The sequence below is a fragment of the Balaenoptera acutorostrata genome, chromosome 9 (genome assembly GCF_949987535.1).
Source record: "Balaenoptera acutorostrata chromosome 9, mBalAcu1.1, whole genome shotgun sequence".
In the NCBI taxonomy this organism is placed as follows: domain Eukaryota; kingdom Metazoa; phylum Chordata; class Mammalia; order Artiodactyla; family Balaenopteridae; genus Balaenoptera; species Balaenoptera acutorostrata.
The window spans coordinates 35,374,002-35,387,451 of NC_080072.1; the positions used below are offsets into that span (position 1 = coordinate 35,374,002).

The following is a 13,450-nucleotide window of genomic DNA, read 5'->3' on the forward strand; positions in this document are numbered from 1 at the left end:
ATTCTAAAACACAGTGATGGATTTCACGTTCTGCCCTCTTAACTGAAGTAGTACTGAGTGGCACTTACAAAAAAGGGGGCTGACATCAACTTGAAATCTTGGCTTTAATTTCTTGGAGGTGAGAGTCCCTTCTCACAAAAGGGGTAGCATAAACTATCCAGAGTCTTGTCACTCATTTATACAGGGTTAGCCAACTGGGCTAGCTTGGAGGCCATAGCCAAGCTTTTCCACCCCTCCTCTGCATGTCGCCCTCAGCAGGTGTTTCCTGGGATCAAGGCCCTGTCCTAGCAGAGCCTCTGGAAGTGTGGGGGGGGGAGTTGCCTCAGTGGGGCGGAGGCTAGCTTCAGGGGTGGGGTCCAGGCGCGACCAGGGTGGAGGCTGGCATCAGGGGGGCGGAGCCGAGCCCCGGAGGAATGGTGGGGCGGGGGTGGAGCCGCGGGCGGGGGTGGAGCCGCGGGCGGCGGTGAGGCGCTGCGGCAGAGGAGCGGGGCGGAGCCGAGCCGCCCAGTCACCGAGCCGCCCGCTGAGGGCGGAGCGAGCACCGCATAACTGGGACCCGGGTCTGATCGCGCAGTTCTCGCGGCCTGGTCTGGGGCGGACCCAGGAGGGGAATTCCCCCAGCCGCGATCCCCATGGGGCTGTGTTTTCCCTGTCCCACGGAGGCCGCGCCTCCTTCGCCGGACCTGGTAAGTAAGGCCGCCTCCCAGCGTCCCCGCGTCCGCCCGCCCGCGCCGCGCGCACCTGTTCCCGGAGGGGCGCTCCGGAGGCCCCGAGCTGCGGCTCCAGGACGGGCCGTTGGAAGCGGCGGCATGGGCCGTGGAGCCCGTCGACGGGGACCTTGGTGGCGGAGATGGTGGCTGTGCTCCGAGGAACCTTGAGGTCCTGCCTGCCGGACCTGGGCTGCTGCCTCCGCGTCGGTGTCTTTCTAAAGGCGGCTCCAGCGTCTCTTTACCTTCAGCCGGGTGGCAGAATTGGCAGTTCGTAGGACGCAGGCGCACGTGGACGGTGCGGTGTGGCGGCCATTCCTGGCGATGCGGTAGATGGAGTTAGGGTGCGAAAAGAAATCCTTCTTTCTCCGGGAACTGAAGTGTTTAATCTTGTAGATGTGCATCTTCCTGTGTTTGTACCAGCTGTTTAAAGAAGGTGATCAATAAAGTCTCGTATATTTCTGCGCTTTATTGGATATTGTATTAATGATTTACCTTTAGTCTTTATCACTTTTAAGGTTTTTTTAAAAAAGTATTTTATGTGGTACCGAGTGTACAGTTTGTAAAGTTGCCACGTTTAGCAAATAAAAATATAGGGCGCTCAGTTAAATTTGAAGTTTCAGATAAACAAGAAATACATTTAAAAGATACGTAGATTTGTTCCATGCAATATTTGGGACATACTTGTACTAGAAAGTATTCGTTATTTATCTGGATAATTTCAGACTTAACTAGGTGGTTTGTGGTATAATACATTTATACTTTTTTGTAGCTTTCTAATTTTTAACAGCATTTTTACCTTAATAATCCTTACAGGAAGTTGATAACAGAAAACCTAAATTCCTCTCTTGTATCTGGCTAAAAATTCGTTGAAGGAAATGAGTTGTTTAGGGAAGTACATTAACTCTTCAGCTATTTGATCATACATACTAAAAATGACCTGGAAGTTGATATGAGAAAGTTCACCTTGTCTTTCTTGCTACTGTTGCTTTTAAATGTTCTTAATTTTGTTTATCTGGCTATTGATAAAATACCAATCTGCCAGCATTTGTTAAGCCCTTCCTCCCCTCCCCCGCCCCAGATAACCACATTGCTCACTGCTTGAATGTCACTTTATCTTTGAGGCTTTTCTTCACCACCCTATATAAAGTAGATTCTCCACTCTACCATCCACCCATCCTGCCATTTCTTATAGACCATACTCTTCTTTATATTTCCCTAAAGCACTTACTTCAATCTGACAGATGTATGTTTATTTGATTATATGTGACTGTCCTCGTTGGAATGTAAATTCCATGTGGGTGGAAACATTTATCTGTATTATTTCACTGCTGTATCCTCAGCACCTAGAAAAGTTCCTGAGGCATGATAGTTGCTCAATAAGTATTTATCCAATGGATGAAATGAATGAATGAATGTATTGTGGTATGGAAAATGGAGGAATTATTAACACAGCTCCCAAGAGAGTGCTACTTACTGTCATATATTTACATAATTTATAACTTATTATTATGAATAATATAGATATAGAAAAAGAATATTCACGGTTTCCCAACATGGAGCAGTACATCTCATAAATTTCCTCTAGTCCTTCCTGCCTTATCAATGAGATTCACTCACTTCATTCATGAACTTCTTCCGAAAATACCAGCCTGCTTCAAACTCCTTTTTAATTGGCAGTACCAAACCATGTATTTCCTTGCTTGTATTATTAAATGTCATTTGTTTTATTATTGCCCTGACTAGCTTGTAAGCTCTTTTTCTTTGAAAAAGCAAATAGATTATTTTATAGGCCACTCTGTGTGTGTATGTGTGTGTATGAGATATATAATGTATATATATGATACAGATGTAGGTGTATGTCTCATCATGTGCTTATTTGAAGGGTTTTTAAATTTTTAAAAATTTTTATAAATTTATTTATTTTATTTATTTATTTTTGGCTGTGTTGGGTCTTCATTGCTGTGCGCGGGCTTTCTCTAGTTGCGGCGAGCGGGGGTACTCTTCGTTGAGGTGTGCGGGCTTCTCATTGCGGTGGCTTCTCGTTGCAGAGCACCGGCTCTAGGCACGCGGGCTTCAGTAGTTGTGTCACGCAGGCTCAGTAGTTGTGGCACGCGGGCTCTAGAGCGCAGACTCAGTAGTTGTGGCGCACGGGCTTTGTTGCTCCGCTGCGTGTGGGATCTTCCTGGAGCAGGGCTTGAACCCATGTCCCCTGCATTGGCAGGCGGATTCTTAACCATGCGCCACCAGGGAAGTCCTTGAAGGTTTACTGATTGGGAGAGTGAAATTCAGAAAGTTGAGTATTTTATAAACGTTATAAATAATGGCGTTATTAGTAGGACATTTGGGGCCAGTACTATTTTTGTAAACTGTTATATTACCTAGAAGATAGAAGTATAAAATATCAAGGATAATGTTTGGTTTTGTTTTAAACCATATTTCTTACACATTTTTCCTAGGAAGAAAAAAGAGCAAAGCTTGCAGAGGCTGCAGAAAGAAGACAGAAGGAGGTGACAGTAAAAATAAAATTCTACCTTAGATAATTAAATTTGCGTTTTGTTCTCTATAGATGTCTATTACTAGTAGTAGTCTCTAATGAAAATGGTATCTGATATCTTAGAAATTTAAATTAAAGGAAAACATTTTCAAAATGATTTCTGTTTCTATAAATTGGTTTAATGCATTTATGTCATTTAATGTATGAAAATTTCTATACACGTCTTCTGTTACGGGAGATGCCAAGGAAGAATCTTTAATAACATTCTTCCTTGAGATGAAATGACTGTGCCTTATAAAACACTGACAGATGTGAAGTAACTTTAAGGGGAGAATGTGTATGGTTGCAAAATACCCAATGAAGAAATCATATGTTTTACGTAAAGCTGTTGTAGAAATAGTCTAATTCTTTGTTACCAAAAATAGACCAACCCCATTCCCTACCCCCCACCTCCAAAGAAAAACCTAAAAGGCAAAAAACAAAAAACACCTTTTGGTAACAGGAAATTAAGTTTTGTTCTTTTTCTACACTCCTTAACAATTTTCCTGAAGGCTGCATCTCGGGGCATTCTGAATGTTCAGTCTGTGGAAGAAAAGAGAAAGAAAAAGGAAAAAATAGAAAAAGAAATGGCTACATCTGGGCCCCCACCAGAAGGTGGCCTTAGGGTAAGTATTAAAATTTACTTAAGGTTTGATTTACCTGGAATTTTTCAAAACTTAAGTAGCAATCTGTTCAATAATTTCCTCGGGGAATGGATTGTCAGAAAATTGTGAATTAATTTAAAAGCATAAACAATATAGATTGGAAGAAGTGTCAATTTATTTGGACATTCCAACATTCATTGGAATAGATTTGCTTTCTTTTTCCCAAAATGAAAATAGACTTTTCCTGATTATCTCAACTCTCTATCTTAATACTTCATACTTATATGATTAATGGCAATCTTAAATGTGTAGAAAACTTAAGCAAAATGGAAGGACACAAAGAAGAAAGTAAAAATCACCCAAATTCAGTATCATTTTGACAGACATCATTTCTAATCTTATTTTATACGTCCATCTTAGATATTGGATTATACTGTAAACTACTTCAAACTCTTTGAGTTTTTTTCACTAAATGATTTGAGATTTTTGAGCTTCCCATTGTCACTCATCGTCATAGTTACGTTAATGTTAATTTGGACAATAGGGTGTACAGGGGTGAGTCTGACACATGCCCATCCCAGTAGTAGCAGTTGTAGCTCTTGACACTAGAAATATAATGATGGACAAGTTAAACAATGTCCCTGAACTTGGGGATCTTTACAGTCTAGCAGGATTATAAAGGTTTTCTTTTACATGTTAAAGCTCAGGAGACGAATGGTTCAGATATTAAGATTTTCTTCTTTGTCCCATTTTTAAAGGAAATACATTTCTCAAGGGTATTTGTGAAAAGGACAATGTCCTGAGTTTCATTTATATTTAATTTGTCAGTGATTTATGAGCACTTGTTTAGCTGATTCTCTGTCTTCTCCATTTGGTTTGGTTTTTGCTCTCAAAACTATCTATATAAATACATATATGTACGTACAACCCCAAGTTGTGGGGCAGGCAGTTCAGGAACATCCTGAGCAGACATGATTCTGACTCAGGAATATCACATAGCAATAAGATTTATCTGTGTGCATTTTATCATTATATGTTACTTCATCTAATCTCATTTAATAAATGAAATTAAAAGAAAATAATTTTTTATAGTTAACTTTTAACAATATATAAAATAATTGGTTTTGATATTAAGGTAAATAACTGTGACCATTGTGTTTGTTTATTTATTTATTTATTTATTTTATTTATTTTTTTTTTTATTTATTTATTTTTTAATATACCCTCATAATAGAATAGAGTAAATGTAAAGTAAAACAGTTGGAAGATACAAGGTCAGATATTTATCAGAAGTATAGATGCTTACTTTCAATATTCTGTTGAGATAAAGATCTATGTCACCAGGTTTACTTCATACAGAGTTCTCAAAGACAAAGCACTTGTGAAAATTAAATTATGGAACTGAAAATGATGCTGAGATCAACTATTTCATAGTAGAAGAAATAGAAGTTCTGAATGACTTGAAGTCACATATAATGTTACAAAAGGGATACTTTATGTATAGTCAGAAGGTACTTATTTTACAGGTTCTAACCTAACAAATTTAACATCAGCTTTTGAACTCTTAAGGGAGAAAGGGGCTTTCTTAATTAAACCCAAAGCTTCTGTGCCCTGAAGCCTATAGATTAAAAATAAATTAGGCCCTATATTTCTTCTGGTCCCTTCAGAAGTGCTCAAAATGAAAAACATCTCAGTGTTAAATTTAGTACCTTTTTTCTTTGACCACCTGCATTGCTCATTGAGAGCATACAGTGAAGTTCAAAATAAATTTTTGGAGGCTCAGGGATAACAGAATGGAAAATACAAGATAAAGAGTAACTTTAATGCTCAAACCCTTTGGCCTAGGTTCTTTTAGGGGCTGCTGTCAGGCCTGTTCTACAGGCTGGCCTTGAGTGTTCTGTGGTATAGCTAGATTCTTCCTAACCCGACTTCATAGTATGAGGAAAACATGTCCTTTCCTGTCTTCGTGCCCTCCACATATTCATCTCCTGACTAGCTGCCTCTTCCTGGGACACTTGGCATTGGCCATGCTCACTGTGTTCTGGAAAGGCAGAACTTATTTTACCAAGTCGGTGTGATGATAGCATCAGGACACTAACTAGCATCAGTTCAGGATATACTAGTAGAGGAGTGGTGGCAGATGTCTAGAGCAGTGGCTCATGAGGAGCTTTCAGAAAAGACTGAACCTTGGGTCCGACCTTATACCAATCAGAATCTCTGAGAGTGGGACTTAGCCATCAGGATTTCTAAGCTGCCCAAGGAGTCTGATGTCAAACCAGATTGAGAATCACTGCTCCAGTGTTTGTAACACTAGTCCTAAGAGATATTTTGTGGAAAATAGAATCCCATGGTAAAAGTGTTTAAAAATCCTGAATATTGTGTTATACATTGAATTCCTTTCTTAGAGATTAAAAAAGGCACAGTATTTAAGTCTGTAAGTAGTTCTAAAATAAAGAAAAGCAAGTTTACTTGGATTAATCCTTAACTTTCAAACTTTAAATAAAGATTTTTAAAAAATATGTTAAAAAAATATTCCTTGAATGTACTTGGAAAACACTACTTTAGAGACTGGTAAATATCTCTGTACTATCCCAATGGCTTTTTCAGAACTTACTATTGCAGATTTAATAAACTTGATTAAACAGAACACCAAATGGAATAGTTTCTCAAGTTAAGCAAGGAAAAGACTTTGCCAGACCATTATTTAATAATTTCTACCGTTTCTTTGCTCCCCTGCCTCAAACAAAAATTTCTTTATTCTTTTATTTTTTTTATTAAAAAAAAATTTTTTTCTTTATTCTTATTTTGTAGTTTCATTGTTGTTCTTGTTTTGTGATGTTTTGTTTTTCTTTTACTGATTATCAGGTATTTGGGAATCTAGCTACCACTCATTAATCTGCCCAGATATTTTGTTTTATTTCTTTATATTTTTACACCATCATGTATCTTATTTCAGACTATAATGTAAAATTTTACTAATCACTGCTACTGACAAAGATCATTTTACATTTGTATAGCCCGTATTTCTCTCTTATGTGTTTGTTCACCAGAATATAGTAACATAACTTTAAACAAAATTTACTTTTCTCTATATTTTTATCTTTTCTAGTGGACAGTTTCATAAAGCATAACATGAGTGAAAGAGTCTACTGCCAATAACTAGTATCTGCAATCAAGCGGACATCCTCAATTTAATTTCTTCTCTTTGAATAAATGAAGATTCAGACGTCGTAATTTTAGTGCTCTTAAATGCAGTGCTTTTTCAAAATTGAATATTGAAAATGCTTTTGATTGTTAGACTTAGGAAATGGCCAGACCTTTCATTAAATACTTATTTTCCCTACATTTGCTCTTCTGCAGACAGTGGGTGATTTGCCGTTTTTTAGTAGTTAAAACATGGGCCTAAATAGTGAATATATATTTATATATTGCATGGAAAAACTCTGCATACATCTCAGATATTAAAGTTTGCACTTGTATTTTCCCTCCTTTATAAAATGACCTAGCTATTTATAGTTTGCCGATTAACCTTTTATCTCTTTATTTCATTATATGTGAAGACTTTTGCTTAAACTTATGGACTTAGTGCCTTTAAACTGGTCATCAGGGAAAATCTTGAAAAATCATTTGAAGGGCTTATATGAAGGAACACTGTAAATTTTTATAACTTACTAAGAAATTAATATTTGTAGAAAACATTGAATTTCCCCTAATTTATTTCCTACTTCTGTAGCTTATAAAATTAACATACTGTGTTTTACATTATAATACTTTATTTTTTGCTTGCTGAGTTTAAAATTATATATTAGTGGTGCCATCAGAGGGCAGTGATGTGCTATTATACAGTATCAGATTCAGCTCCGTCAGAGGGCAGTGATGTGCTATTATACAGTATCAGATTCAGCTCCGTCAGAGGGCAGTGATGTACTATTATACAGTATCAGATTCAGCTCCATCAGAGGGCAGTGATGTACTATTATACAGTATCAGATTCAGCTCCATCAGAGGGCAGTGATGTACTATTATACAGTATCAGATTCAGCTCTATAAAGATCTTTGCAGTAATTGAATGAGTTAAACTAAGAATCTGGATGGGTTAAATATAACAAAGTATAGTGGTAATGTGTTTGTCCAAATTTCATAGGTGTTTTTATTCTTTTATATTTATTAAAGAATGATCATAAGATTTATATAGATGTCAAATTGCCAAGGCAAGTATGAATATATGAAAGAGAAATATGTAAGTACTGTATTTAAAAAGGTCTACTTTAAACATAAAAATATTGTGAGGTAATTCTATATGATACATTGCCATAAACTTTGTAGATTTTTGTTCATTTGTAACATGTATTATAGCATATTTGGTTTTTTGAGTTTTTTAATATATAATAAGCTAAAATAGAAGAATTGCTGTGTCTTTTAATTTGGTTGCTCTTTTGGATGACAAGGCCACAGTCTGAGCCCTAAATTAGAATTTTCAAATATTAAGTACAATAGGGACTGTAAATTAAATAGACCAGCTCATTTGATTTACAAAAAGGAAACTGAACCACTATCTCGCTCATCCTTCCCACAAATCTTGTGTTATGTTGCAGTATATTATATATGTTAATTTTAAAGAGTTTGAACTATAATATAGATCTCTTGACTCCTCTTTGGAAAAATCACTTCCTTCTATTACAGAATGAAATATCTGTGACTATCCAGGCAAGATATGTAGTTATAGACAGGTTCAATTTTCAGTTTTAGAGAATTAGCGGTATGTTTGTTCATAAAGGATAGTGAAGTCATTGAATTATATTTTAGAAATATAATTTTTGACTTTTTTGGACATGATTAAATTTTCCAAGGCAGAAAGGAAAAAGGAACATTAATAGACGAATGGATATAGAACCAGAGCATACTATCCTAGAACTGTGCACGTCCTTGCTTCTGTTTTACTATGGAAAGAACAATTTTATCTGTATTACAGCTTGGATTGGTGTAAACAAAAGGTTTACATCTAGGGGACAATGCTCTATTTCTAATAGCAGTTTATATCCAAATACCATGCTTATTTACTGTTGAACCAAGAATGTTGTGCTGATGAATTGCTTTCTAGGAACAGTGGGATATGCCATTCCCGCCAACCATGGCCTGCCTCCATGGGTGTGATCATGTTTCCTCAAAACCACATGGGTTGCATGGGCTAAGGGGTGATACTCAATGTTAGGAATAGTGTTAGGAAGGGGAAGGAAAAAGGGGAGACTGGATGCATGATAGGAAACCAATAAGTGACTACTTAAAAAAAAATGTATATGCACATACACATATTCCAGGAATCTTCCTCAAAGGTATGAATCAGTTCCTGATGAAACCTTAGCCTAGAGCCAGTTTCCCATAATTCATAATTTAAATAGGAAAGCATTATAATGATTGATATGTCACCCAAACTCCCCAAACAAATTACTAAAATAAAACCAAACAGTAAAATGCTTATATGTAACTATCATGTTGAGATATAAAATGCTTAAATCACTACTTCTTCATTCTAATCATTAAACTATTACTATGGTAACAAAAAGTTGTATATTACCACACAGCCCCTTTGCTAACATGCTGCATGTTTTTTAAAACATCTGTATGTGATACTTTTTTTCCACTGATTGTATTTGGAATGTAATTAATAGTTTTGTTATAAATGCTGTACTGCCTTACAAGGTACAAATATACATTTTCCTATATAAGAAATTGGCTTTGGCCATCTGTTTAACACAATTTTATCTTTACTACATCTTAAATAATTTATAGGTAAGCATGTTTCTTTTCCTATAAAGAAATGCTATTATTAGTCTCCTGGATTTTTCTTAGAGAAATACTATAGTAAAGGTTCTAACTATCATCCTTGGTACCTCAGAAGAATTGGCATAAGCTATGAATTTTCTTTTTCTGCTCCAACATTTCAACTTGTTTATTTTCACTGATAAGTATTATGCTCTGCCCTTAGAAGAAAAGGTAACACTTGTCAGTTTTAGATTTGAATAATATCTGCATAAACAGATCAGTAAGAGGTAGGTAGATATGTATACCTATCTGGGTTGATATTTAAGGTATTTAAGGTATTCCTTTAACATCTCCAAGCAAGCATCTCAAATGCCCATGATTACTGTATGTTCTTTAAGTTGATTGAGATGTGGTAGTTTTCTCTTTCTCAAAAGCCACTGAAACCATCCATTTGCATATATAGCAGACTTTGAAACTAAGGTGTTGAGCAAGGTTGCAGAATACGAAATCATTATATGGAAAAAGTCATTTCTGTCTTTATATGCAAGTAATGAACAATCTGAAAATTAAAACAATGTCAATCATACAGTATCATCACATAGGATAAAATACTTAGGAAAAAAAAAGAGGTAAAAGATCTGAAGTAAAAACCACAAAACTGCTGAGAAAAAAAATTTTTTAAAAATATATGAATGGTGAGACATTCATGTTCATGGATTGGAGGACTCAGTGTTGTCAAGATGGCATTCTCAAATTGATCAATAAATGAAACATCCTAGCAAACTCTTGCAGAGAAATTGACAAAACAATTAAAATTTATATGGGAAATGCAAGATTTATGATAGCCAAAACAATTTTGAAAAAAGAACCTAGTGATTTTCACTAAGTCAATGAGTAAGAGCCATCTAAACTTAGTCCTTTCCTTCTGAATATAGTCTCACTTTTCCATATTCTTTTTCAGTGCCATTCAGCTAGCAGCTAGACCCCAATGTCAATTGTGACCATGTTCTTAGCTCCACTTAAAAAGACCATCATAGGGCTTCCTTGGTGGCGCAGTGGTTAAGAATTCGCCTGCCAATGCAGGGGACATGGGTTCGAGCCCTGGTCCAGGAAGATCCCACATGCCGCGGAGCAACTAGGCCCGTGTGCCACAACTACTGAGCCTGTGCTCTAGAGCCTGTGAGCCACGGCTGCTGAGCCCACACGCCACAACTAATGAAGCCCACGCACCTACAGCCCGTGCTCCACAACGGGAGAGGCCACCACAGTGAGAAGCCCGTGCACCACAACGGGGAGTGGCCCCCGCTCGCTGCAACTGGAGAAAGCCCATGCGCAGCAACGAAGACCCAACACAGCCAAAGATAATAAAAAATAAATTAATTAAAAAAAAAAGACCATCATAAGATGTGTAGGCAGAAAGAATAACGCCACCCTCCCCAAAAGGTGGTCCCATCATAATCCCTGGAATCTGGGAATATGTTATATACCACAGCAAAAGGTATTTTGCAAATGTGATTCAGTTAATGACATTAAAATGGGGAGATTATATTGGATTATCCAGGTGGACCCAATCTAACCATATGGATCTTTAAAAGCAGAGAACCTTTCCAACCTGTGGTCAAAGAAATGTAAACAAAGAAGCAGCATCACTGCAGTACTCTATTGCTGGCTTTGAAGATAGAGGAAGGGAGAACATGTACCAAGGAGATCAGACAGCCTCTAGAAGATGGAAAAGGCAAAGGAATGGATTCTCTCCTAGACTCCTCAAAAGGGAACATAGCCCTGCTGACATATTGATTTTACCCCATTGAGATCATCTCAAACTTCTGACCTACAAAACTATAACATAATAAATTTGTGTTGTTTAAGCTACTAAGTTTCTGGTAATTTGTTACATCAGGAATAGAAAACTAAAATAGTAACTAAATTAATGATACTAACTTTAATTATTAAAGACGTAAATGTTTAGGAGAAAAATTTAGCACAGTAAAAGTTTTGATGGAAATACTGCTGATTACTATAGAGAGAAATTCAGTGTTAATATTAGTTGAGGAACATAAATCATTCGGGACTTACCTGGGGGTCCAGTGGTAAAGAATCCACACTGCAATGCAGGGGACGGGGTTCGATCCCTGGTCAGGGAACTAAGATCCCACATGCCTCAGGGCAACTGCGTGCCACAACTACTAAGCTCATGTGCCTCAACTACAGAGCCCACGCACCCTGGAGCCTTTGCACCACAACTAGAGGAAACCTACAGGCCACCACTAGAGAGAAGCCCGCACACCACAATGAAGATCCCACATGCCTCAACAAAGATCCCATGAGCCACAACTCAGACCCAAAGCAGCCAAAAATAAATAAATAAATAAATCTTAAAAAAATAAAATCACTCATTGTATTTTAAAAGATATAACAATAATCACTATTCCAAGATGATTTTATTCTCTACAAAACTTTAATTTTTTTTCATAATGATTATCACGACTTCCAGCACCACCAAATTATACCAGGCCTGTTGTTTTTAAAAGGTTATGGCTGAGATTGGTTCAAGATTGTGGAGTAGAAGGACACGCACTCACTCCCTTGTGAGAGCACCGGAATCATAACTAACTGCTGAGCAATCATTGACAGGAAGACACTGGAACTCACCAAAAAAGATATCCCACATCCAAAGACAAAGGAGAAGCCGCAATGAGATGGTAGGAGGGGCACAATCACAATAAAATCAAATCTCATAAATGCTGGGTGGGTGACTCACAAACTGGAGAACACTTATACCACAGAAGCCCACCCACTGGAGTGAAGGTTCTGAGCACCACGTCAGGCTTCCCAACCTGGGGGTCTGGCAATGGTAGGAGGAATTCCCATAGAATCAGACTTTGAAGGCTAGCGGGATTTGATCGCAGGATTTTGGCAGGACTGGGGGAAACAGAGACTCCACTCTTGGAGGGCACACATAAAGTAGTGTGTGCATCAGGACCCGGGGGAAGGAGCAGTGACCCCATAGGAGACTGAACCAGACCTACCTGCTAGTGTTGGAGGGTCTCCTGCACAGGCGGGGGCAGTTGTGGCTCACTGTGGGGACAAGGACACTGGCAGCAGAAGTTCTGGGAAGTACTCCTTGGCTTGAGCCCTCCCAGAATCCGCCATTAGCCCCACCAAAGAGCCTGTAGCCTCCAGTGCTGGGTTGCCTCAGGCCAAACAACCAACAGAGAGGGAACTCAGTCCCACCCATCAGGAGACAAGCGGATTAAAGTTTTACTGAGCTCTGCCCACCAGAGCAATACCCAGCTCTACCCACCACCAGTCCCTCCCATCAGGAAACTTGCACAAGCCTCTTAGATAGCCTTATCCACCAGAGGGCAGACAGCAGAAGCAAGAAGAACTACAATCCTGCAGCCTGTGGAACAAAAAACACATTCACAGAAAGACAGACAAAATGAAAAGGCAGAGGACTATGTACCAGATGAAGGAACAAGATAAAACCCCAGAAAAACAACTACATGAAGTGGAGATAGGAAACCTTCCAGAAAAAGAATTCAGAATAATGATAGTGAATATGATCCAAGACCTCGTAAAATGAATGGAGGCAAAGATGGAGACGATACAAGAAATGTTTAACAAAGACCTAGAAGAATTAAAGAATAAACACCTAGAAGAATTAAAGAACAAACAAACAGAGATAAATAATACAATAACTGAAATGAAAAATACACAAGAAAGAATCAATAGCAAAATAACTGAGGCAGAAGAACGGATAAGTGACCAGGAAGACAGAAGGGTGGAATTCACTGCCACAGAACAGAATAAAGAAAAAAGAATGAAAAGAAATGAAG

At 38.0% G+C, this 13,450-nt stretch overlaps 1 protein-coding gene across 1 annotated transcript; it reads left to right on the top strand.

The window, feature by feature from the left end:
- Positions 1 to 480: 480 nt before the first annotated feature.
- SVIP (small VCP interacting protein) lies at positions 481 to 11,483 on the top strand. The gene is made up of 4 exons (XM_007174802.3): positions 481 to 686; positions 3,167 to 3,217; positions 3,756 to 3,869; positions 6,958 to 11,483. The coding sequence occupies exons 1-4, from the start codon at positions 633 to 635 to the stop codon at positions 6,970 to 6,972; spliced, it is 234 nt and encodes a 77-aa protein (XP_007174864.2). The 5' UTR covers positions 481 to 632; the 3' UTR covers positions 6,973 to 11,483.
- The last annotated feature ends 1,967 nt before the right edge of the window (positions 11,484 to 13,450 follow it).

Coding starts and splice junctions, on each gene's coding strand:
- SVIP (XM_007174802.3), top strand. CDS start 633: ATGGGGCTGTGTTTTCCCTGTCCCACGGAGGCCGCGCCTCCTTCGCCG. Junction 687..3,166: donor CGCCTCCTTCGCCGGACCTG/GTAAGTAAGGCC, acceptor CATTTTTCCTAG/GAAGAAAAAAGAGCAAAGCT. Junction 3,218..3,755: donor CAGAAAGAAGACAGAAGGAG/GTGACAGTAAAA, acceptor ATTTTCCTGAAG/GCTGCATCTCGGGGCATTCT.